At 49.6% G+C, this 25,855-nt stretch overlaps 1 protein-coding gene across 3 annotated transcripts in view; it reads left to right on the top strand.

Moving 5' to 3' along the window:
• CREBBP (CREB binding protein) overlaps positions 1–25,855 on the top strand; it is a 2,841,012-nt gene that overhangs the window by 510,116 nt on the left and 2,305,041 nt on the right. For all 3 annotated transcript variants that reach the window (XM_069646824.1, XM_069646825.1, XM_069646823.1), the window contains exon 5: positions 2,485–2,598. In XM_069646824.1, the coding sequence (XP_069502925.1) occupies positions 2,485–2,598 (114 nt within the window). The remainder of the gene's footprint in view (positions 1–2,484; positions 2,599–25,855) is intronic.

Below are 25,855 nucleotides of genomic sequence, written 5' to 3'. Positions count from 1 at the left end.
GAGCTTGCGGGACCTGTCCTGCCCCCACAGACCCCCAACAAATGAAGCATAGTGCCAGCATTAATGTTCGTAGGTGAAGCAGTCGATAGAGAGTGCCCTGCAGTATTATTCACCATCGGGAGAGCCCGGTTTGCTGCCTACTTTGTGTAATTGTTCTCAGCGCTTCTCAACTGCCGGTCGTACACAGGCCTTTAATTCTCCCAGCTGCATCTTGTTCTATGCCCCTAGTCTGTGTGCCCCCAGTGGTCCCTATAGCGGGCTCTAAGGATATCCTTGATTGCAGGAGCCAGCAGCACCCGTCGTGCCCCTGCACACCCCCAGCAGATGAGGCGTATAGGCTAAGCTGCCCCGGCGAGATCCCCTTGCAAGTGTTCACGGCTCCCCAGATTTCCAATGTGGGATGGGGTGGCTAACACTCAGACTGTCATTACGCTATAGCAGGGCACAGCACCCACCCCACTCGCCACGAGAGCACAGCTGCTGCCTAGCCACAGACTCTTGCAGTGTGCCCCTCCACCACTGCTGTCCACTCAGCCAGTGAGTTGATTGGCCCCCTGTACCCTCCAATATATGGGCCCTTCCGTCTACCAGTCATGGTCTTGTGTGCCAGGTCTCGCAGGTCTCAGTATCCGTTCCTGCAGAAGCTCTTCAGTCCTCAGTCACCGCCGCAGGCTGGCACACCGTGTGTTTCCAGTCTGTGCTGGGGGCCCAGCGAGGCGCTGCCTACCATCACTGTGCTGTCCTCAGCGTAGGAGTAAGTCCACGTTGGTGCCGTGCTGCACTTTTTATGTCTCAGTCGTCGTAGCACCAGCCTACCCCCGGGCTTCAGGGGTCCACGCAGCTCCTGCTCCGGTAACTGCTGCAGAATGTCACCTGACCCGGTCTCCTACTCTCCCGGTCTTTGCGGGACTCCCGAACAACGTAGCAGCATAAACTGCCCACTGTGTAACAGAGACGTTCTGCTCCGACACTTTTTCTAATGTGGGATTCCAGCAGGAAACAATATTTTGTCCACAGGATACTGGCGGCCCCGGCAGAGATAGTGGCTCACGACCACATTCGCTGCCGCGCCGCAGTGCCTCCGCAATCTTTTTGTTGCTCATACTTGCACCACATCGAGGTATTCATGTAAAGAAAACTATTTTTCTATATCAATAAGTTACTATTGATTGTGCAATTCTCTTTCTGAATTATCTTTTGTTATGAGAAATTATTCCGTAGTAAATAGTTTTTTAGGATGACTCTAAATTTAGGGCCATGCTAAATCCAAGTAGACTTTCAGTTGTACTGTTTCAGAATACAAAGCTAGAACTAAACCAACATCAACTATTTTATGATGCATGTTTACAGTTTCTTTGTATTTTAAGTTCTTACACGCAAGCATACTAAAGTATAAAAGTGCAATGTATGGATTCACTCCGGGGTGTTGGCCTTGCCCGTGGACAAGCAAAGATTTTCTACTTTTCATGGCCCGGTCATCCCCATTAATTGGGAATTGAAAAAACAGATTTTGTCCAAGAATATTCTTCTTTTTGAGACTAGCCTCAGACTCTGAAAAGGGTTGGTCCAAGAAAGGTAAATTGGCTGGTACTTGTTAAAATTGGAGGTTGAGGAATCCCCACTCTCATGAGTTACATGGTTGGCCAATCGGATAAGCCCTCTGAAAACAATGGTGCCCAAGAGATCTTCGGGAAGCACACCCAATGTGTATTGTCCATGAATATACTAAAGCCCCCAAGACTGAAGTGTAATGTAATTGCAACCCAAATGGGATTCTGTATGTGATGGAGGTCTGTAATAAACATGAAACAATGGGCAAATGGTGGTATAGATAAGGGAGCGAGGCACAAATCTGATTTGCCTTGAGCTCAACAGATGCCTGCTCCCATGCCATACAATGTATTAGCCCGGTAAGTGCCTTCTACCCAGGCTATTGTAACATTTGTAATGTGTTACACAAATCTCTTCCTAGACCAGGAGTCAAACAACCTTTTGTCTCTCCAAATGTTTTGGACTATAACTTGCATCAGCCCTAGTTGGCAAAGTCAATTGCGAGGGATCATGGGAGCGTCTTAGTCTAACATTTCTGGAGAGCTGCCGGTTGCAATCCTGCTAGTCACAACATCCACTTTAGACTTGGTGAAAGCCGAGAGCTTACTGTACTCCCGAATAGATGGCAGCAGAGTGGGCTAGGAGGGTTATGAACACTATTGCATATCAATTGAGGTGATCCTGCTGTGCTCAGTTACTATAGTTCATAATGGCGTGAGGGACACTACATTTAAGTTTTATCCTGCATTTTCTACCATGCGTCCACACACAAAATTCATGAAATATAGACTCTAGAAGATGCTCCTCTAATTTGACTTGCACAGTTTGTCCTCATAGAATATCCTTTAACCAAAGTTAACTCATAAGCTTGACAGTAATTGGATTATGTGAAAGCGGATCGTTTCCCTTATTAATAAATGCATTTTATCACAGTTGCCCACTGCGCCTCATCACGACAAATCATCTCGCACTGGAAGAATTGCACAAGACATGATTGTCCTGTGTGCCTACCATTGAAGAATGCAAGTGACAAAAGAAATCAACAGCGTGAGTTATCGATCTTATTTATGCATGTGTAGCTTATAGTGATACAATGTTTGCTTGGTAAGGAGTACTGAAAGTAAGACTCCTATAAAGGTGTAGTTTCCTGTGTATGGTGTGAACTTAAATATGTTGCAAATAAAATATAAAAACTTAAAACCTAGTTTGAAAAGTACACACAGGGGAATCGTGTCTGAGTTAACTGGGAGGGGGTGGAAGAGGATTGAGAACTAAGCCTGCCTACTCTTTTAAAGTTAAATATCACTCCTACATCACGTCCCTTTTCGTCCATATTGATGACGGTCCATCCCATAAGGACAGGAACGGAGCCTTTTGTTTTGCTCTGCACAACTAACTTCTCCTTAAAATTGGAAGCACACAAGGGTGTTGTGCCTGGTCATGCCCGCCCATGCAGATTCCTCCCACCGGCCTTGCCAGTCGGTCCTTTTAACTGCTCTACAGTACTGTATGCCTTGCACCAGGCAGCATATTTGTTTGTCGTGCAGCTTCCCCAACATGTTTTTTGTCTTTTTATTGAGATTAACTCGGATTCCCTGATCACTCACTACCGTAGTATGCCGGTGATCATTTAGGATTTAGTAGGTGTTCCTACTGTGTCAGAATCCTCCCAGCTTTGGACAGTCATTTCCTCAGTTGTCAGGCTCGTACCACGATTGGGATGCTTGCATGCACTGTGTAGCTTTAGGTTTGCGCGTGATTTCCTTCAAAGGCTAAGCCGGTAGAAGTACCTGTTGGGTGATTCTTGTTGTTGTTAAGAAGCACACTGACCCCTTTCTTGGGACTGCAGCATGAGGGGTGGTACTTCGAATCCTCTGAGACCTTCTGGGGTGGCACTAACACCATGAAGGCTTCTACCAGCCTGCAGGCCAAATGCGCTGCTGTATCTAGCACAAGGCTATGTTCCAAGGGAACCTGAGGGTACTTCCATACCTCTCCATTGCTCCTGATAATCGGATCTGCCCTTAGAATCCAATGAGACCTATGTTAAGCATCTTCATGCCGGTAGGTGAAAGCAGTTATTCTTCAGTGCAAAATGGCAAGGAGTGCTCGTACTCATCCAAGGACTCATTGTGCTAGATTCCCATGACAAGGCCTTTGGCTGGGGAGGGCCCAACGATTCAGATACCAGATCCTCAGTCAGGTGAACACCAAGTGAGTTGGTTGCAAAATCCATTTCCAGAGGATAGGGCTCTCTCAAGTGCCCCTGCCACCAACCTTCCTTTCCCCCACCTGGGTTGGCAAACAAGTGACTAGCACACAACTTATCTCCTCTGCTCCCTTATCCTCTTGGACCCCATTGCACTGGTACCCTCCTTGGATACCAGCAACAGCATCATGAACTCCTGCTGCTCTACACAAGTTAGTTTATGGAACACTACATCTGCCGCATCCTCCTGTCTCTCAAGCCGCCCTTGCATATTCTTTTTGGCAAGTTCCAGACACTCTGATACAAATTGAAGGCAGGTAACTTTACGGGCCTCATCTGAGAGCTCATTGCTCCTGCAGGCCTCTTCTCTTATTGCACTGCCTAAGGTTACAGTAGCTACTATGACAGTCTTTTACCTCTCTGGTGCATATTACTCCTCATGGCCCTCATGACCCTCTACTGGATAGACCCTTAGAGCAAAACGAGGATAACCTACCACACTCTGCAAAGGCCTTTCATGATAGAATGCGAGTTCCCGCTGTGAAAGAAACCCACCAGGAAGCTGGAGATCTCTGTGGTTTTTACCCTATGAACATCTACTTGCTTAGGGTTACATATTCAAAGGGACGACTTGGCCAAGGCACTCAAAATGTGGCAAACCTCACTCCTTGCAGCCTACTAACATAAGTCTAGACGTTTGATACAGGCCACTCCCCTCGGAAAAGCTGCATACAGCCTCTCTCTTAGCCAAACCAGCTAGAAACCAGCTGTTTCTAGTGTCCTCCATTCATCAGCTTTGCTGCTGAACAAGGAGAATAAACTGCTTGACTTGTACAGATGTAAGGCATACCTTAATGTTTCCTTGCATTTAAGGGGCTCTGTGCGACCCTAAGAGATTTCACCAAGCTGATGAACGCAGTAGCCTGCATCCTTCCGCTCGGGGGTGGGGGGGCCATGTATAGCTTCACTTGGACGATTGGCTGGTGAGTGCACCATCTGCCCTGGAGCTTTGCCTCTGCTTAATGTCTGGTGGGCAAACTATTCAACCACAGATTTTCCATCATCTTTGAGAAATTCCCTGTGGTGTGAATTTGGAGGCCTATGTGTCTGTGTTTGTATAGGACTCTCAGGCTGACAGTATTTTTCTCCTCTGAGCAGGGACATATCACTCGCTCGTTTTCAGATGAGACATATCATATCGGCCTGTGGTTTCCAAAGGCTATTTGGCCTGATCGCAGCGTGCGTGCTGTGTTGAAGATGCTCGCTGAAAACGAGACACATTGTTGCATCTTTCAGGAACTTTTACCTAAACTAATGCGTTGTCAGAGATTCATCGTGCATGGGGAACGACCTTGAACGTTCTTGTGGTGCACGAACTATGGTCCATGCGACAGCTCCTTAACATCAATCTTTTAGAATGATCTTTCAAGCCAGTACTCCAAGCTAAGTGGATCCTCATTCAGAAGGACATTTCTAATTCTTTGTCCTACTTGAATAAGCAGGGGGTTAGGGCACATCTCTGTCCCTGCGCCACATGGCAGGTGTCGATCTGGGAGTGGGCCATCTAACAAGGTATGTCTCTCAAGGCAGTCTATCTCCTGGGGGTTGTCAACACGAAAGCCGATCTTTTAAGCAGACTTAATTACTCGAACCATGAATGGGAGATTCCTGAATTCCTTGGGCAATGTGCTACCGATTTATTGGGACTCCATGCCCCGCTATGCATTTCCTGTAATACCTTAACTTATTTCTTGTGAAGTTCGCCAAGAGCAAAAAAATCCACTCACTGGGTAAAGATGCAATGGCCAGCTCACTTCTAGTCCTCTGACCTCATGAAGGCCTGCCTGGAAGGCCCAGTTCCCCTTCCTGCTCCCCATTATCTCTCATCAGCAAAGGGGCATGGTTCTCTGCCCCTCCCTTGATTGCTCAACTTAGCTGCATGGTTCCCGAGCAGCTTACCATAGGACATCCAGGTATTTCTGCTGGAGTTGTTCAGGAGGCTTGAAAGGCATTCACAGTTGCAACTGGTTCATGTTCTCACAGGTCCCTGGACAACTGGATCAACCCTGCTATCTGAATGACTTTGTCCTTTATGTTCAACATCATTGCACCTCTTTGGAATCCTGATGCTCCTACCTGGCGGTTATTGGGCCGTACCATAGCACTCAAACGGGCTCTTTCCTCTTCAAACTGTCGTTCATGGTCATTTGGAAGGGATGAGGTTTTACACTCCTGTTAAAAGGCCTCACCCAATATGGTGCCTTTACAATGTCTTGGCTTCCCTGAATGATAAAACTTTTGAGCCATTGCCCTCTACAGAGTTGTTTTTCGCGAAAGGAGACATTTTAGTAGCTCTTTGAGGGGAGGGTGAGCGAGAGGCAGGCCTTTTTTGCTTCTGAGCCATATACTGTCTTTCACAACTACAAGGTGGTTCGAAGAACCCATCCAGTTTTAATTAATAAGGTGGTGTCGTCTTTCCACATAAATTTAGAGGTGGTTCTTTCCAACTTTTTTCCCATCCTCAATCTCATGCAGACACGGTTCTTCATCCTTTGATTTCGGGAGGATGCTTACATTATACATTAACAGAACGAAAAGGTTCAGAAAGTGAGATCCCCTGTTTGTTACTTTTTGGATACAGCGCACTAGTGCACACACTTCCAAGGCCACGACAGCCAGCTGGCTGGTTTCAGGTACAGTCCATTGTTATCGCCTTCAAAAGTGTTTCCCAGGGGACTTGCACCATCCACGCTCAAGCCACGGCTGGTTGATTTCCAGCACCATTTTTCCTGGGATGTGGAAGGTAAGATTGCCACTTAGTCCACTGACTTCACCTTCTACAGGTACGATTGTCTAGGTAATAGCATCAGAGCCGATGCTTGCTTGAGGCAGACAGTCCTGCAGAATCTGTTTGCTAATCGTTAGTGATTCTTGTCCACCCTGAAGTTTTCATGCTATACAATCTATCTTTATGGAGGGAAGGGGACAGGATGCAGGAGTATACAAGTTACTCCCCGTAGTGACTACTGTGCTCTGTCTATAATCCCATTTTCCCCATTCAATCCACCCGCAGTCTCCCCGTACATTTTTTGCTGTGTAGCTTTCGAGCGGACAAAGGACTGACTGGCAATGACGGTGGGAGTACTAAGCATGGGCAGGCATGCCCTTGCATGTTTCCAATTTGTTAGTGAAGTTAGTTTTGTGCTGCAAAACATGCTCCGGTCCCGTCCATGTGGGATGAACTCCTTCAATTTAGAGGAAAGGGGACTATAGACTAGGAGTACAGTAGTCACTATGGTGAATAACAGTTTCTTTTGCAAAGGGGATAGTGTACATATCTTAATGGGGGGGGGGTAAATCAAGGGAATTAGTTGGAGGAATACATTATTAATTTGAAATAAGCAGTATCCACTTGAAAGTATATAAAAATGCATTTTATTTTCCCAAGAGGCGAATGTTGGTCCAAATTAAAGTTAATAAAATTGACTGAGTTTTGATGGGGCTTTTCTGCAGTCTACACCCTGTAAAATGGGTGTGATCTATGTCAGTTGGGTCTTTAGGGATAGGTGGCTATCCCATAGAGGTTAGGGATGTAACTCCAGACCCAATGTCCAATGCACCCAGAACAGAAATGCCAATAGAAAAGAGCCCTCATTTCGGCTGCAAGCACAAAAACTCTTCCACAAAATAATTATTCCCACGCGCCTTTACTGTTTCAGAGAACCCAGGTTGGAGAAAGCTTTTCTTGTGTTGTCCAGAGGGCAAAGCAGCGCAGGAGAAAGATCCTTGATTTTGTACAGAAACGTTGGAGTATAAGTCTGAATAAACCAGGTCTCTCTAGGAATCTGTGTAATAAATGAGGTGATTTGTTGATTTCTCTTGTATTCGCTCCCCCCCCCCCCCAACTCCCTGATTTCACAACTGCATGGTTTTGGGGTATGCGCTTACGGTTTTAATCAGTGTTTAAAGATATAAATGAAAATACAGTCATGGGGAAGTAAAAGTAGAATATTTGCAATTCGAGGGGATTGGGGTCCTCCGACGTATTCCAGATCTATTACAGGTAATGTCCACAGCTGTGCTGCTTTGGAAAATTTTCTGCATCCTACGTCGATGCGCCGTACCCGAGGACCTCCTCCGACGGCCGACATCACCCGATGTGATGAGTAGGACGCACAACGCCCGTAGCCTCAGTTCCGTTTTTTCCGCGAACGTTTTCACTTTGTGAATCTCGGTACGCCTCGACTCTTTGGAGTTTGTTGTATTCTTCTCGGTTCTTTGAACCTGTTTGGTTTTTGTGTAAAGCTGTTCGTGAACGATGTCTACCTCGTCAACCCTGCGTCCGGGCTTCAAGAAATGCGGGGACTGTGGGTCCAAGATGACAGTAACGGACTTGCATGACGCCTGCCTCTGGTGCCTCGGGGAGGCCCACGACACGGATGACTGTCGACTGCCATTCGCTCACGGCCAAGGCCTTGCGGGAGCGCAAGAAGAAGTTGTCAGTAGGTAGGGTGTCTAAGCCCAGGAAGTCGAGGTCTGCGGGGCTTTCGACGGATGATTCGAGAGGCGACTTTCTGCGTCGTCAGAGGTCAGGTGGGTCTCCTTCCAGGAGTCCGTCTCGCCACTCCTCTGCCTCTTCGAGGCATTCCCGGAAGTGCCGGCATCGTTCGCCTTCCCCGTCCTCTTCCGAGGACTCCGCCCGTCGGCGGGTCGCTTATCCCACCATGCAAGCGACACCGGAGGAATGGGCTTCCTTCGGGAAGATGATGTTGGCGATTCTTGAATCGCAGGGCACCGGTCCGTCCGCGCCTCCGAGTGGGGTCTGTCGGCACCGGTGGAGAGACACCGCCCGTACGTCTTCGGGCTCGGGTGGTCGGCACGGCTCGCAGGAGAGGTCCCGCTTGGACCAGGGTAGCCGTTCTCGTTCTAGGTCCCGGTCCTCGACGCGCTTGAGACCGCGTGATCCTGTGCCGTCTTCGAAGAAGACGTCGACGCCTGTGGCGCCGAGGTCGTCGACGATTTCTCTCGAGGCTCCGCCTCCGAGGGGGTTGTCGACGCCGTCGGCACCTAGGTCGTCGAGAGACACGCTCGGAGCTCCGGCTTCGAGGCCTGTGTGGACGCCACCGATGCTGGTGGCGCTGCAGCTGACGTCGACGCTGATTCGCTCGACGTCAACGCCTTTTCTGTCGACGCCGACTCGTTCGCCGCCCTCAACACCTTTCGAGGCGGTGGTGTCGGAGGGGCCCCGTGGCACGGGGTTTGCCCCTAGAAAGGCTATGGCTAAGGTCAGGCACTGCTTTGGTCCACAGAGGTCTTCCTCTGCCCACCTGGAGTACATTTCAGAGGGTGATGAAGGCTCTGATGGGGGCTTGGTTCCGGTTACGGTTCCAGATGACCTTATCTCGGGCCATAGCCAGTTTGATGATCTGCGGCAGTCGCTGCATGATGCCAGTGGACTGGACACCTCTCCGGAGGTGGAGTTTTGTAGGCCGGAGCCTGGCACTCATGCCGATTCTTCATATCAGCGCCTTATGTCTCGGGTCACCGAGTACTTGGGTTGGTCAGCTCCCCCAGGGGAGTTCGTTCAGGATGATCTCACGGACATCCTTGATCTCGGTCCCCCCACTGACCCGGTTTTGCCTTTTCATATGGCTCTGCAGAGAAGGGTGGCGGTGGCTTGGACTGCTCCGGAGAGTCTCCCGGCAGTGGGCAAGTCTTTGTCGCGAAAATACCATCCAGCCAGTAGAGACCCCTGCTACTTGTCTAGGCACCCCACTCAAGGCTGACGAGAGCCTTGAGAGGTTGCAGACCTCCAAAGCTGCAGCAAAGTCGTTGGGCGCTGCAGTTCACCAACCTCCGCCTTTTTATCCTAGGGGACAGCAATGGAGGGGAGGTTCCTTTCGCTATTACTCGTCCTTCAGTAAAGCGAGGGGAGCTAGCAGTCAAAGAGGCCATCGTAAGAGTGCCAGAGGTGGAAAAAAAGGTACTCGAGGTGCCAAGGCCGCTTGGGCAGTTGCCTCTTTACCCTCAGGCAACGCCGCAGCCGCTACCACTCAGTCATGAGGCCAGGTCCCATGGTTCGCCGGTTGGGGGAAGGCTGGCGCAGCATCTTGTAGAGTGGCAAGCCATTACTTCGGATGTGTGGGTTCTGGAGATCATAACCCACGGCTACTGTCTTCCTTTTCGGTACAGGCCTCACGACAATCCACCAGGGAACCTCTCTTTGAAGTGTCCGGATCCGCTCCTTGCGCAGGAAATTCAAGCCCTGCTGGAGAAAGGCGCCATAGAACTGGTGCCTGTAGCGGAGAGGAACAAGGGATGGTATTCCCTTTAATTTTTTATTTCAAAGAAAGACGGGGGATTGAGACCCATCATGGACTTGCGCGGTTTGAACCAACTCCTCAGGAAGGACATGTTCAAGATGGTGACTCTTTCTCAAGTCCTCCAGGCCCTTCAACTTCAGGACTGGTTGGTGTCTCTCGACCTCAAGGATGCTTACTTCCATGTGCTGATCCATCCCAAGCACAAGAAGCACCTGAGGTTCGCGGTTGGCGACTCGCACTTTCAGTTTCGGGTCCTGCCGTTCGGATTGCCCTCCGCCCGAGGGTTTTCACTAAGCTCTTGGTGGTGGTGGCAGCGCATCTCAGGAAAGGGGAATTCACGTTTACCCCCACCTGGACGATTGGTTGATCAGGGGGAGCTCTGCCGAGCAAGTCCTGGATCATCTGTCCGTCTCCTGCCACTCCCTTCACAGGCTGGGCTTCTCCCTCAATTTAAAGAAGTCCCATTTGACACCAACGCAGCGGCTCCAGTACATCGGAGCAGTGCTCGACACGTCCCTGGGGCAGTGTTTTCCTCCTCAGGTGAGGGCTCTTCACATTCAGCAGATGGTGCACAAGTTTCAGTTTGCCCAGGATCTCCCAGCGTCCGAGTTCTTGAGACTGCTCGGCCTCATGGCATCCTGCATTCTTCTGGTGCCAGAGGCTCGTCTGCGGATGAGATCTTTGCATTGGGCACTCAAGCTCCAGTGGTCTCAGTCCTCCGGCAGGCTGTCGGATCCTGTTCAGGTGCTGCCCTCGGTGGCCCGGGACCTTCTGTGGTGGGCCGTCGAGGGCAATCTGATGTAGGTGGCCCCATTTTGGCTGCCCTGGCCTGAGGTGACGATCGTGACGGACGCATCCCTCAAGGGATGGGGAGCTCCTGCCAACGAGTTGACAGTCAGCGGTCATTGGTCTCCGTCGGAGTCCAGACTCCATATCAATCTGTTGGAGCTGAGGGCCGTCAGGCTAGCCCTGAAGGCTTTTCTGCCGACTGCGTGGAAAGAGTGTCCTGATTCTAACGGACAACACGGTGGCCATGCACTACCTCAACAAAAAGGGGGAAGGGCAGGGTCACTTCCGCTGAGCAGGGAGGCGATGCAGCTCGAATTCTGGGCCATCCAGCAGGAAGTTTCGATCTCGGCTGTTCATCTGGCCGGAGAAGTCAACGAGACGGCGGACGCTCTGAGCAGGCAGAGCTCGATCTCTCACGAGTGGGAGCTGGCTCAGGAGATTCTCCTGGAGATCTTCGCCCTTTGGGGGACCCCTCAAGTGGATCTCTTCGCCTCCAGTGTCAACCGGAAGTTCAAAAGGTTTTGCTCGCGGGAATTTCCTCCAAAAGGAGCCTTAGGAGACGCGTTCGTGGTGGAGTGGTCATTCCCACTGCTGTACGCGTTTCCTCCAGTCCCCGTCATTCCACAAGTGCTGCGGAGGTTACGGAGGTTCGCTTCCCGGATGATCCTCATTGCTCTGGCGTGGGCCCGGAGGACGTGGTACCCGGACCTTCTAGACTTGTCCATCTGCCCTCCACGTCGTCTTCCCTACCGAGACGATCTCCTCTCACGGGAGGGGGGGGGGGTCAGGATCTCCATCCAGAGGTTAGATCCCTCAACCTTCACGCTTGGCTTCTGAAAGGTTGAGGTATAAGGATTTGGACCTCCCTGAAGACTTGTTGGAGGTGTTGCTCTCGGCCAGACGGCCGGCAACAAAGTCTCTGTACCGTTGCCGTAAGTTCTGCGACTGGTGCAGAGTTAAGAATGTGGATCCTTTTGAGTGTGTCATTCCCATGGTTCTGTCTGTTTTTGCTTTCCTTGGCCCACAGGGGCTTGCAAGTGGGTACCATTAAAGGTTACCTGGCGGCGCTGTCCATATTTAAGCGCTCATCTGAAGAATGTTCCTATTTTAAGATTCCTTTAATTTCTCTGTTTTTGAAAGGGCTCACTCATGTGTGCCCTCGGTCACCTTTTCTGGTGCCCGGTTGGGATTTGAACCTTGTTCTTAAGTTTCTTATGGGTGCTCCGTTTGAGTCTTTGCATTCTTGCCCTTTGAGAATGTTAACTCTTAAAACTGTGTTTTTGGTTGCGGTTACTTACGCTCGCAGAGTGAGTGAGTTATAGGCACTTTCAGTTAAGCCACCCTTCACTGTGTTTCATAAGGACAGGGTTGTCCTTCGAGTTCGTCCTTCCTTTCTTCCGAAGGTGGTTTCGGAATTTCATTTGAGCCAGAAGGTGGTTCTTCCGGCATTCTATCCTCCTCCACATACTGGTAAGGAAGAGGAGAGGCTCCATAGGCTTGATCCTAGGAGAGCGTTGAGCTTTTATATTTCGCGCATGTCCCGGGTCAGAGTGGACGATCAACTTTTCATTGGTTACGCTGGAAAGCGTTTGGGACAAGCTGTGATGAAACAGGCTTTGTCTCGTTGGATTATAAGCTGTGATGAAACAGGCTTTGTCTCTTTGGATTATTTTAGCTATCTCCGAGTGTTACCGCTTGGCGGATAAGGACCCTGCGGCTGGCTTGCGGGCCCATTCTACCAGGGGTGTGGCTGCGTCTACTGCCCTGCAGAGGTGTGTTCCTATTCGTCACATCTGTGATGCAGCCACCTGGGCTTCGGTACATACTTTTGTACGTCACTACTCCCTCGATTCCATTCGAGGGCAGGATCTGGCCTTTGGCAAGGCAGTCCTTTATTCCGCAATTTGATTGGGCATGCTAAATTTGTGTTCTAAATTCTTTTCCCTCCTCCTCGCTTGGTACTGCTTTGGCAGTCTGTCATAGATATGGAATACTTCAGAGAACCCAATCCCCTCGAAGAAGGGGTTACTCTTACCTGGTAACGTTCTTTCGATGGGATGGTCCGACGACGTATTCATATCGCTCCCTCCCTACCTTCCCTGCTGCAGAATTTCTTATGCGATTGCAGCTTGCGTTCCGCACGGCATTGTGTGTCTGACTGGCAGAAAACTGGCGTCACACGTTCTGGGGGGAAAAACTACAACTGAGGCTACGGGCGTCGTGCGTCCTACCTATCACATCGGGTGACGTCGGCCGCCGGAGGAGGTCCTTGGGGATGGCGCATCGGCGCAGACAATTTTCCGAAGCGGCACAGCTGTGGACATTACCTGTCATAGATATGCAATACGTCGTCGGACCATCCCATCGAAAGAACGTTACCAGGTAAGAGTAACTTGTTCTTCTGTTTACCATTGTTGATCGGGTTGGTGAGGGGGGAGAACAAGGGGATACAAAACCCCTTCATCTATATTTAAGTAAAAAGTGAAATGTTAATAACACGCAAATGACAATGCTTGCTGAAGTGCCCTTAATGTCTTAGTGTATCTTTTTCTTTGCTTAACATGCTTATTGTTTGCGACAGCTATTAATAACGGAGAACTAGGATTACACCTAACTGCCCTCTCTTTCATCCTGGTCTGAAAGATCATTCCAGATGTCACCCTGATTTGTTAAAGTACTTCAACTAAACTAAACCTAGGTGACAAACGTACATGGCCCAGAATTGCTCCAGACTAGTTTATATCCAAAATTCCATCTGCATGCTGCCAGAGCCCACTAATGGGAAGGATCAGTAATATTCAAACAGATAATTGTGTTCTAATCATGGCCAGTCGGTTACCCCACATCGGCCCAGGAACAGACATCCACTAGGAGAAAGGTGGATTTGGACCATACAGTCCCATTCTCAGTATGAGTTATTTTCAGTGTCGCACAGCACTGACCGAGAGTCTTGAACTAGTATCCCACCAAAGAATATAACCTTATTTGGATTTTTCCCACCATAAAGGGCAGGAAGACTACCAACAGGCAAGGTGGCCAAAGGACAGGGCGTTAATCCATGAAGAGCCATTCCTTTTGGTGTTAGGTAAAAAAATATGGTTCACCGGAAAATGTTGTATAATGTTCGCTGCCAGTAGCCTGTCATAGGCACACCAAAAAGATGATACAAATGTTGCCATGTGAAAAGAAAGGCACACAAGGTGTCCCTCGAATAAACAACTTAAGTTTGCTTCTGTTACAAATCAAAAACACCGGAAAATCAAATTGAAGAAAAAGTCCTCCATGCACTCAGCATTTGACCAGTGTCCCCCAAACATGAGTAGGTGAGTGAAGCTGAAGGTCCTCACCCCAAAAACATCCAAGACACCAAAACATCCACACTTGTTGGTGGCTCCATTGAAATTAATGGAAGGAAAGCTACAAAAGAAATGTTTTTTCTAGCAGGCACATTTGAATTTTGCCAGGCAAACCAGATTTGGATACAGGCCTTTTATGTCGGACCAGGTTTTGACTGCCTTTGCTGTAAGCTTACTGGGCTCAATACTTTATATGGCACATCAGTTTCCCTTCACAAAAATGGAAGAGTCATTTAGCTGTGCAGCACCTTCAGAGTTTATAATGCAAGTGCTCCCACACAGGTTCTGTGCCAGGGCCTTGTATGCTCCCTACTTCACATTGACTGGCAAACGCTTATTTGTGGCTGTTGGAGGCTAACTGTCATCGTTTCTTGTTGCTGCCCTTTGATTAAGTGGGAACAGTTGCCAGCGGAAAGCCATTAGGCACCTTACTGGAGAGAATGGCTTAGATCAAGCTAGCTTTCGCACAATGTTCAAAAGAAGGTTTTGGATATCTGATTGAAAGTAACTTTTCCTCTGTGGCAGATGTTTTGCAACCACTGTAAAACTGGTGCTGTGAAAACCAAGTCTTTCTCTGTTCTCTCAAACAGGTCTTTGCACAGACCTCAAAATTAAGGTTACAATTTTGTGATAGTTTAGACATCCTAAGGCTCTCAACAATTTGTCATGAGCTCAAGACAGTAAAGATCTTAAGCCAATTAAACTTTTGGAGTAAGTCTAGAGGTATCTTGTTTTCTTCCAGGGTGACCACTTCAAATTCAAACAAGTAAAATTGATTTAGAAATTGAATTGAGTTGCCAAAGTCACAAGCTTTATCCCGCTGCATTGGGAACCAAACTTTACATCATTGTTTCACAGTGTCTCATGATCCATTGGTCGTTTTCATTGCTTTTCTTTTCGTCTCCTGATTTACTCTTTCTCCTGTTTTTTTCCTTCCACGTATCAGCACAGGTGTTGCAGGAACATTTGAACTGTCAATAGGGGGGTGGTCCCTCTTAAGACAAGCTATGAGATTTTACTGTGTTCTGCGTAATGGAAAGCCTTAGCCGTTGTCTCTAGACAATGGCTTGTTTTTCCTGGAGAGGGATTACAAATCTGGATTTTGGCAGCAAGTTTATTATTTTTGTCATTACATTATGTACTGTAGATGGGTGATTGGCTCTGTGGAATTAGTATGACACTTTGCAATTTGCCTCCACACAGTGAGTTCACTGTATTTCTTTTGAACCAGTGCCATTTCCTCCTACATCCCGTCCCCTTTCCTCCATACTTATGGGACATCTATCCGTCCTGTGGCACGGGACCGGAGCACTTTTGTAAAAAGCATCCAAAACATTTTTTCCAAAAATGTGTCCTTCCTCTCTTTCTGCGCGGGGCCCGGCACGCGGCCGTAACCCCGCACACCTAGGCTCCGCATCACCCATCAGTCCTTTTCTCCGCTTGTTCGGGACCGGACGCACTTGCATCCTCGGAAGATTTTCTTCCCTTTTTTCCTCTCTGGCTCTCGCTAGTGATCCTGTACTAGTCTGTCGTTCAAACTAGACTTTCCAGATTGTTCATCGTGTCACTGTCGTTTCGCGAGGGCGGATCCCCCTCCTCTCTGTTTAGAGTGTTTGGGTCTGGATCACCGTTGGGATTCCTGTTTTTACTGCAACTCCCTTTCGGTTCGGGCACTTCAGCGTCGGTTGGAGCGGTGGGAGGAGGTGTTCCGACAAACTCCTCCTCCACATTTTCAGGCCTTCATCGACGAGAAGAAAAAACGCCCGGTAAGTTCTTTACTTTTGAGAACACCCCGGCTGGGGATACCTTTCCAGGTTCCTCTCGGACCGGGAGGGGGCGTTGATCGCTCTGTCACCGGGGTTCACCCTGAGGTGCCTGTTGGGCCTAATAATTGTACCAGAGTTTTCTCCGAGGGTCTCCGTAGGGGGCCTGTGGATACCGGAGCACGCTCCGAGACCCCTCCTGTGGGGGCTGTTTGTAGACCTAGTTCTACTGAATCGTGGGATACCGGAGCTCGCTCTGAGGCCTCTCTGTCGGCTTCCCTCAAAAATAAGACCGGGGTGCGCCCTGAGGCCTTGGTGGGGGTTGCTGTTACCGAACAGATGTTCGAGGCCCGCGTGGAAAAGGCTGTCACCGGACGTGGGTCCGAGGTCCCTCTTTCAGAGGCTAAAGTTAACATTTCTGAGAGGCCTGACAAGGCCTTACCGGTGAAGGCTGTTGCTCACCGTTCCCACTCTTGCGGCGATACCAGATCTGTTGAGGGGGCAAAGAAGGAAAGCTCTTCTTTTACCGGCAGTGCTGAGGTCCTTCCTGGGAAGGCTGATTTGGCATGTCGCAGAAACATTCCAGGCCTCATAGTACCAGCTCTGCTGAGGTTCCTTATGTTAAGGCTAAAGTTAAGACCCCTGATCGATCGACGGGGACCCCTGCCTCACTTCCTCACGTGCCACAGTTCCCCTCAGGCGATGACAAAATGGCGCCTGTTCCCCCCCCACGACCGCGGCAGCCATTTTAGGTGCTACCCCTACAGCTACGCCATCGACCTCAGGTGTAGGGCTTGGTTCCTTGGGTGAACATAGTCCCTTGTGCGCATCCTTATCGGCCAGTTTACGATTGGAACGCCCGGATGCCTCTTCCGTACACTGTTTCGTTGCCTGCGGTGTTGGCACCTTTGATTTATGTGGATATGTCGGTGGAGGGCCGTGTGTGGCACCCTTCCCGTCCCTGGATTTGTCCACCTCGTGAGAAGTCTCCTCAGGTTCCGAGGCAGTCCCCGGAGGAGGCTTTTTTCGGTACATTTCAAACATTAATGCGTACTGACCCCATGAGGGAATATTTCAAAGGGCTTTTAGGGAGATATGTCCACCTGCGCCTCCGGCTCCACCCGTTCCTCTGGTGGTTCCGCCGGCGCCTCCCTTGCCTACGGTGCCTCCCCTGACCCTTCCGCCTTTGCCCCCGTTGTCCCCTGCGGACAAGGCAGCGCCTGACACGGTTCAGCAGGATCCTGACCTGTCGGATGAAGCACAGGGCGATCAGGACAACGAGGACCTGCCCCGATCTATTACAGCTTTTCATGACCGGGTACTGAACATGTGCTTCTTAGATGTTCGAGTGCCCGAGGCACCCGCTCTGCAAGAGGGCGTGCTTTCTGGGGCGTTCACCCTGTCTTCTCCGGAGCGTACCGGCCTGTTCTTGTAGAAGGACGTTCTGGCCGAGGTCCGCTGAGTCTGGGAAAAGCCACACTGGACTTTTTGTCAATAAGAAAATTGACGCGAGATACAGGCTGCATTCTTCGGAAGAGGTGGCCCTGTCGTCTTGTCCGCCCCCTTCCTCCACAGTGACAATCCAGGCCTGCAGCATCCTCTTCCACGACGGCTACTCAGGTTCTGGGAATGGAGGACAAACTCCTTGACTCCCTTCGGAGGAAAATCTTTGCCAACTCGGCCTTGCAGCTCAGGCAGGGCAACACCGAACTGGTGTTAGCGGGGGCTAATATGCAGATGTGGAAAGGTCTGTCGGAGTTTGAGGAGTTCATCCCGGTTGAGAAGCTGGAAGACTTTAAAGGGGGTCTAGCCGACGCCAGGGTCTTGGCCCAGGATCTCCTGGAGGCTGCGGCTCATCACGTAGACACCTCGGCTCAGGGCCTTGTGCTGGGGGTTGATAGCTCAGGAAGGCGTGGTTGCATGCAACTAAATTCTCAAAAGAAGTGCAGGACAAGGTGTTGGACCTTGCTTTTGATGGTGAAGGAGCTCTTTCATTCTACAACAGATGTAGAGCTCACCAAGACGAAGGATAGCACTCAGACAGCTAACTCCTTGTCGGTTCTTGTTAAGACTCCTTTCAAAACCCAGAGACCGTTGTTGCAAAGCCGACCTTCCTCTGGCTTTAGGGGCTTCCTCGACAGAAAATCTTGCAGAGTGGATACCCCTGCGGGGAACAACCGACGTAAGCAGCAAAGAACGCGGTTTTTCTCCCGCTCCTCAGCCTCCTCCTCAGGTTAAGGTGGCAACGCCACCGATAAACCTACTAAATGAGGGTTTTCCGCGCTCGCACGAGACCCCGGTGGGAGGACGCATTGCGTCTCATTGGGAGGCGTGGCAGACCATCACAGAAGACAGCTGGGTCTCATCAGTCGCTCGGGTGGGCTTCCGCTTACCCCTACCCCCTGCCCCACCCCTCAACCCTCCTTTTCAGCTGTCGGGCTCGCCCTCCATCAAAGCCGAAGTTCAGAAACTTCTGGACCTCAGAGCTGTGGAACCTGTTCCCCTGGGGGAGCGAGGGGAGGGCTTCTACTCCCGGCTGTTTTATGGTGCCCAAACCCAACCAGGCTGGCCTGCGCACCATCCTAGACCTTTCCCAGTTCAATCTTTTCCTACCCCAAGAGAAATTAAAGATGATCACGCCCAGCCAGATACGATCCTCCTTGCAGATGGGCGATTGGCTCAGCGTGGTGGATCTTGAGGATGCGTACATGCATATCCTGATTTGGAACCCACACAGGAGATATCTCAGTTTCTCTTTGGGAGAGGAGCACTTTCAGTTTCGAGTGCTTCCTTTTGGCCTCAGCTCGGCGCCGCGTGTCTTCACAAAGATGATGGTGATTGCGGCCTATCTTCGTCTCCAGGGTATCCATGTGTATCCATATTTGGACGACTGGCTCTTACGCAGCCTTAGTCCGCTGGCAGCAGCGGGCAATCGCCAGTCTCTCCTTCAGCTCCTGTTCCATCTTGGGCTGTCGGTGAACTGGCGGAAATCTTCCATGACGGTCTCGCAGGACCTGATTTTCCTGGGTTTTCGCTGGAACACGATCACTGCTGAGTGTACCTGACCGGGGACAGAATGGCAGATCTGTTAGCCACGTGTTAGATGTTTGCGCAGTCTGAGAGCATGTCGGCCTGGTGGTTCCAGAGGCTTCTGGGCCTCATGGCCTCATGTGTGCTGGCTGTTCCTCTTGCTTGTCTCAAGATGAGCCGGACCCAGATGGCTCTTCGGAGTTCTTGGCGTCGGGCTGTGGACCCGGATTCCAAGCTGATAATGATTCCGGCTTCCATGAGAATGGACCTGGAATGGTGGTCTTCTCTCAGCAACCTCTCGGTGGGTGCAGGGTTTCAGGACCCAGCCCCTACGGTGACGATCACGACGGACTCCTCCCTCCTGGGGTGTGGTGCGATGTTAGATCTTCTCCAGGTCTCGGACCTCTGGTCGCCTCGGGACAAGCTCCTTCACATAAATCATCTGGAGCTTCTGGCGATCTTCCTAGCGCTCAGGGCTTTCAGACCGATCATTGCCAACAAGGTGGTCCACATACGCACAGACAATGCGGTGTTGATGTATTACATCGACAAGCAAGGGGGAACAAAGTCCCCCCGCCCCTTATGGACCTGTCCATCCAGATTTGCGAGTGGGCCGTGCTTCATGGTGTCTGGCTGCTTGCAGTGCACATCCCGGGCCAGCTGAATGTTACAGCGGATTCCCTCAGCCAGTGGACAGTGGTCAGCTACGAGTGGGAGTTGAAGGCGGAGGTCCTCTCATGGATCTTCTTGCGTTGGGGCACACCGGAGGTGGATCTCTTCCCTACGGCGGTAAACAAGAAGCTTCCTCGGTATGCCTCCAGAGGGGGGCTGGGAGCCTCCTCTATGGGGGATTCTCTCGAGATTCCATGGCACAACATGAGAGCTTATGTCATCCCTCCTCTGTCTCTAGTCCATCGAGCAATTTGGAAGCTGAAGAACTTGGTGAACTGCTCCCTTCTACTCCTATCCCCTGGTGGCCGGCCAGGTTTTGGTTCTCAGAACTTCAACACCTGTCGGTGTATCCGCCGATCAGGTTACCAGTGACCCCTGATCTTCTTCCTCAAGGGGACCTGCAGATGTGGCACCCCTCCCCAAAATCGCTCAGCTTGGCGGCATGGTGCCTGAGTTCAGGTCTTTAGACCATCTTAACTTGTCTACGGATAACATGCGTATTCTCCAGGCAGCCAGGAAAAGCTCGACCAGATCCCAATACAGGAGTAAATGGCTCAGGTTCTGTCATTGGTGTTTGGAAAAGCAGTTGGATCCAAGGGTGGCTACGATTGACACGGTGCTGTCCTTCGTGTCCTCCCTAGCAGAGTCGGGTGTTCACGTTCTGTCATGCAGAACTTACCTTTCAGCGGTCTCCGCTTATCTTTCTACAGACCAGTGTTTTTATTCTCTGAGTAACCCAGTGGTTAAGAGGCATTTTGCAGGCTTGACACGCCTCTTGCCTCCAGTTCGTAGTCCGCACCCGCCGTGGGACCTAAATGTAGTCCTGACGGCGCTGCACCATAAGCCTTTTGAACCAATGGCCACGGTGGACCTCAAGTACCTATCCTGGAAAGTGTCCTTTCTGGTCGCCGTTACGTCAGTGAGGCGAGTGAGTGAGCTCCAGGCCTTGCCAGTGGAGCATCCCTTCTTGGTCTTTCACAAGTTAGTCCTACGGACAAACCCGGCCTTTCTACTGAAGGTGGTAACTGAATTCCATCTGAATCAGTCGATCTCCCTGCCGGTCTTTTTTTCTGAACCCTGCCTCAGAGGCTGAAAGGGTTCTGCACTGTCTTGATGTCAGAAGGGCTCTCAACTTCTACCTTGACAGGACTTCCGAGCTTAGGAGTTCTTCTCAACTTTTGGTGACTTTTGGTAACACTCAGGGTAAGCAGGCGTCTAAGGCGACTATTTCTCAGTGGATCGCTGCCTGCATTATGGAGTCTTTCACCGTCCAAGGGCTGAAACCCCCTAAAGGTATTCATGCACACCTGGTGCGGGGCAAGGCAGCTGCAGTTGCTTTTCAGAAATATGTCCCCTGGGAGTCCATCCCTAGGGCAGATACTTGGGCCTCTCCATCTGCTTTTTGTAAGCATTATTGTCTTGACATGAGCTCGAGAGCTGATGCTCTGTTTGGTCAGGCTGTGCTGAAGAACCTTTTTCAATAAGGGGTATTTCCATCCACCCGTAGCTCCAGTTAGGAGTGCTTGGGAATCTCCAATAAGTATGGAGGAAAGGGGACGAAAATGAGGCTGTTTGTTTATGGTTGTTTAGCAACTGTGCTCCAGCCCACATGAAGGGCTGCCGTAACGTAGTGACGTACCTGGCGCTGTGGAAAGAAGATGGTGGCTCCCTTCCGCGGTGGAGAACCAGAGACCAGCTGTCTAGCATCACCGCCGCGTTCCCGAGATACAGAGGGCCAGAGAGAGACCGGTAAGCAGCCTGTCTGCGTGGGAAGCGTCAGTGCGCATACACCCACCAGCCTCCCGGTCTGCGATCGCAGGATCGGGAGGCACGCAGACACCTGGCACTCAGCCCCCTTCCCGGGGCAACTGGCTTCCATGGATTGCATAGATAGACCAATCGAACCAAGCGGGGGGCATGCAATTGCAAGGCTGGTTCCTAAGCACAATCGCAAGGAGTATAGCCTTTTCATTGGACCACGTACTCTAGATGGCTTTTGGATATGTGGGAATCACAAATGGCTTCAACCTCTTATTTAAGGTTCCCATCAATCAAGAAGGGAGCAGGACGTTGTCAAGGGCGATGAAAGGTGTCCGACAGATAAGGTTTGTGGAGGTACACATGAACACCGGGTGAAGGCGCCAAGTGGAAGGGAGAAAAAGACGAAACGCCACTGGAGAGATCTTCTTAATAATGGTGAAAGGTCCCATGAGTACTAAGCCAAACTCTGTCCCCAATGGAGTATGGAGGTGCTGGTATCCTAGGTCGATTACCAAAAAGTTCCTGACATGTCGTAGTTGTCTCTGAAGTGCTGGATGCAGTCTTATGAGCATCGTGTAGCTTTTTGATTAGGTCATTGTTTGGCATGGCAGTAGCAGGGATAGAAGACATAGGCAGAAGTTTGGGATGAAATTCTGACGAATGAAAGGGGTTACAGTGTATGGCAGTGTGATAGGCATTGTTGTAAGCCACCTCTAGTATGTCTAAAACAGTAGCCGAGTCACCTTGTACAGTGTTGGTATAACAAGGTAAATGGGCCTCCAGTGTTTGGTTGGTCCGTTCCATCTGCCCAATGGACTCTGGGTTGTGTCTGGAGCTCAAGGCCTTTTGTATTCCAAGAGCACGCCAGAGAGCGGACCAAAGATGTGAAATGAATTGCTGCCCCCAATCAGATATTATCTTTTCCGGTAGGTTGTGCAAATGGTAGATATTGTGAAGAAAAGCCTTTGCAGTCTGGTATGCAGTAGGCAGAGTGGCGAAGGGAACGTAATGTGCCATTTTGCTAAAACAGTCGACTGCCACCAGAATGCATGTGTAGCCCTGAGACATGGGAAGGTCCACAATAAAGTCCACGACCACAGTATGCCAGGGAAAAGGCAGAATCTCTGTAGGAGACCAACCGGTTTACAGTGGGGTACTTTTTGCATGGCAAACGTGGGACAGGCTGACACAGAAGGGATCTGTTTTCTCATATTGGGCGACCAGAACTGACTTGATGATAGTTCCATGGTATTTGTATTTATTTGTAAAGTGCAGCCTTGCCATGAGGCATCTGCGTGCATAGTTACATCTGAGCACATAGTTACATAGTTAAAAGAAAGTGATTACAAGAGAAAGTGATTACGAGCAGTCATAATGTGTACCCTGAGGTGGATTTACACGAAAGTGGTTATAAGCAAACAGAGAATGATCTCCAAGGGGTCAAACTTTACAAAGAAGATACAGATAAACTTAGGCAGGTTACAGAATCAGTGCAGAATTCCACTGACTAACTCAGATACATAAGGATGTTAGTAGGTGTGTAGTTATGATGGTGGCCTAATCAAAGAATGGAGGGCTCGTCCAGCTTGTGAAGCCAAAGTTTTGTTTTGGTTTTGAAAGAGTGGAACAAAGGATCAGATCGGAGTGTGGGAGGGATGGTGTTCCAAAGTTTAGCTGCAAGGACAGGGAAGCTGGATCCCCCTGCAGACTGCAGTTTAAATCTAGGTATGGAAAGTGTGTTGACAGAAACTGTTCTGAGCAGTCTATTTGCAGCATGCTGTGTGAAGTGGTTGGCTAGATAAGCTGGTGCCAGATTATTCTGAGCCTTGTGAGTTAAAGCTAATGTTTTTAGCGAGATTCTTTGCGTGACAAGGAGCCAGTGAAGGTTACGTCTAGTGTCTGAGATGTGAGATCTTCTAGGGATATTAAGGGCAGCCCTGATAGCATTATTTTGTGTGACTTGAAGCTTGTCAATGTTTTTTTTTTGCTCGTCCCAAGGTAGAGAGCATTGCAGTAGTCTATTTTTGCCATGATAAGGGTTCTAGCTAAGATGATGCAGTTCTCAGTACTGAGGAAAGGTCTGCTAGCTGTAATAAGCGTGCCAGGTATGAGCCGAGAACGACGCTACAGCGTTGGTTTGTCTGGTTAGAGATGAAGTGGCGTCAAGATAAATGCCAAGAGTTTTGGGTACTTTAGAAACTTTGATAGTATTGCCGTCTATAGTGAAAGCATTGTAGGCTTGGTCAAGTTTGGCCAGTTTGGCGTGTGATCCACGGATAAGAAGCTCTGTTTTCTCATCGAGTGCCTTGGTGTCTAGGGCAAAGTCACCAGAGATGGGGACGTCAGCGTTATTAGTATATGATACACCCAGATAGTCAAGTATGTCAAGTGGCTTGGTAAATAAATTGTATAGTTTGGGAGAAACACAAGACCCTTGGGGGACCTCACACGAGACCGGGGCAGGTTCTGCAGAGGCTAGAGGAGAGAAACCCTCATAGTTCTGATGGTGGTTGTTTGACTACGATGTCCTACGCTTTTGGAATCATGATGGCATTGTAGGAGCATGCATTGCAGGTCGGTGGTAGGGATGTATAGTTAGTCACAAAAGAACTGCAATCCATCCTGAATACGAAAATGCAGGGAGATCCTCATTGTGGACATGTGAGGATTAAGGGCTTATGCGGTCTTCACTGTCTCCAAAAAAAGACTGAACCGCAAACAAGAAATGCAGGCAGGCAGGATAGGATATGTCAGCATGTGGTTTCGTACTATCGGCAAAAGTACGGGATAAGGAGCCTGCTTTCACATTCTCAGTTCCAGGGATATGAGCAATGGTGAAGGTGAATTGTGAGAAGAGCAATGCCCATCAGGCATGGCAACAGTTAATGACATGGATTGTAGATACTGTAGATTTTTATTTTCTGTGTGCTTCCATTCTGTGAACCAGTTTTTATGATTAACCGTTCCTTTTCTATGAAAGCGTAGTTTCGCTCACTTGTGGTTAATTGTCTGGAATAGTAAGGGATCGAATGGTCAAGATGGTTTTTCATTGCTGCAAGACGGAGCGCACAGCACTATCTGATGCATCAGTCTCAATGATAAATGGTTATTCCTTTTTGGGGTGCCTCAGGATGGGAGCCTTCATAAGCTCAGCTTTGATGTCCTGAAACTCTTGTTCTGCTTATTCATCCCAACAGAAGACTACCCCTTTCCATAATAAACATGTGATCTGTGTGGGCGAAATCGGGTATAAAGCATCTAAAAATTAGCAAACCCCAAACATCGCTGAACAGACTTGACATCTTGTGGACTAGACTGTTCCATGATGGATTTAATCTTCGTTGGGTCCATCTGGATGCTGTTGGAATCTATCACGTAACCCAGGAATTTGATCCGTTCTTGGAGAAATTCACATTTCTTGGCAAATAGGTGATTGTCTAATAATCTCTGAAGGACCTCAGAGACAGGAACTATGTGTTTTAGAGAAAACGAGAATATCGTCCAGATAGACCCAGGAGGTTATACTGAGAAGATCTGTAAAAAGGGAGTCCATAAAGCACTGTAATACTGCTGGGGCATTGCACAGACTGAAAGGCATTACGCGATATTCATAATGACCCAGGGGAGACTTAAAGGCAGATTTCCATTCATCTCCATGTTTGATTCTGACTAGGTTATAAGCACCCCCATGGTCGATCTTGGTGAACACGCAGGTGTCTGACACAAGAAAATGGGTCCCCTGCTGGGACCCTTGAGGGTTTGATGTAGCCTTTTTTGTGGCATTCAGAGATATATAGTTTCAGTGCCTCTCATTCGTGTGTGGGAAGTGAATTCACCCGGCCATGAGGGATAGGTTGATCTGGGCGCAGCTTATCTTGCAATCAAAGGGACGTGATGGTGGTACAAGTATTTCCTCAGGAGAAGAAAACACTTTGCCAACGTTGGTGTACTCCACAGGCCCCTTTTGGCAGCAAAGGACTGGATGAACCATACTTGTGTTAGCAAGATCGAATTGTCCCGAAGACGGCAGTGGGACAGAACAGCATTTTCTGGTGCAATAGTCTGAACAAAACATTAGGGTTTGCATGGCCTAGTTGATGTAGGGATTATCAAAAACTAACAATGGCAAATCCAAAACCAGTGGATAGGAATGTGATTGTCTAAGATCAAAAGCCATGGTTTCCTTGTGTTGATTGATGGTTAATGAAATTGGTTCAGATTCATGAGTTAAGGAACCTGAAGCCAGAGGTGTCCCATGAACCCCTTCCACCATCGCTGGATGTAATGTTGGCAAGGAAGTCAGGGTACAGAATCTGGCATCCATATATTTACCCGATGCCCCAGAGTTCCTGCGCCCCATGATATGGTTACCTGCAGGATGAACCGAACGTAAGGTGGCAT

Source organism: Ambystoma mexicanum, chromosome 2q (assembly GCF_040938575.1).
Source record: "Ambystoma mexicanum isolate Mex_15411 chromosome 2q, UKY_AmexF1_1, whole genome shotgun sequence".
Taxonomy (NCBI): Eukaryota; Metazoa; Chordata; class Amphibia; order Caudata; family Ambystomatidae; genus Ambystoma; species Ambystoma mexicanum.
The sequence above is the reverse complement of the archived record's forward strand: the minus strand, read 5'-3'. Positions and strand labels throughout refer to the sequence as shown.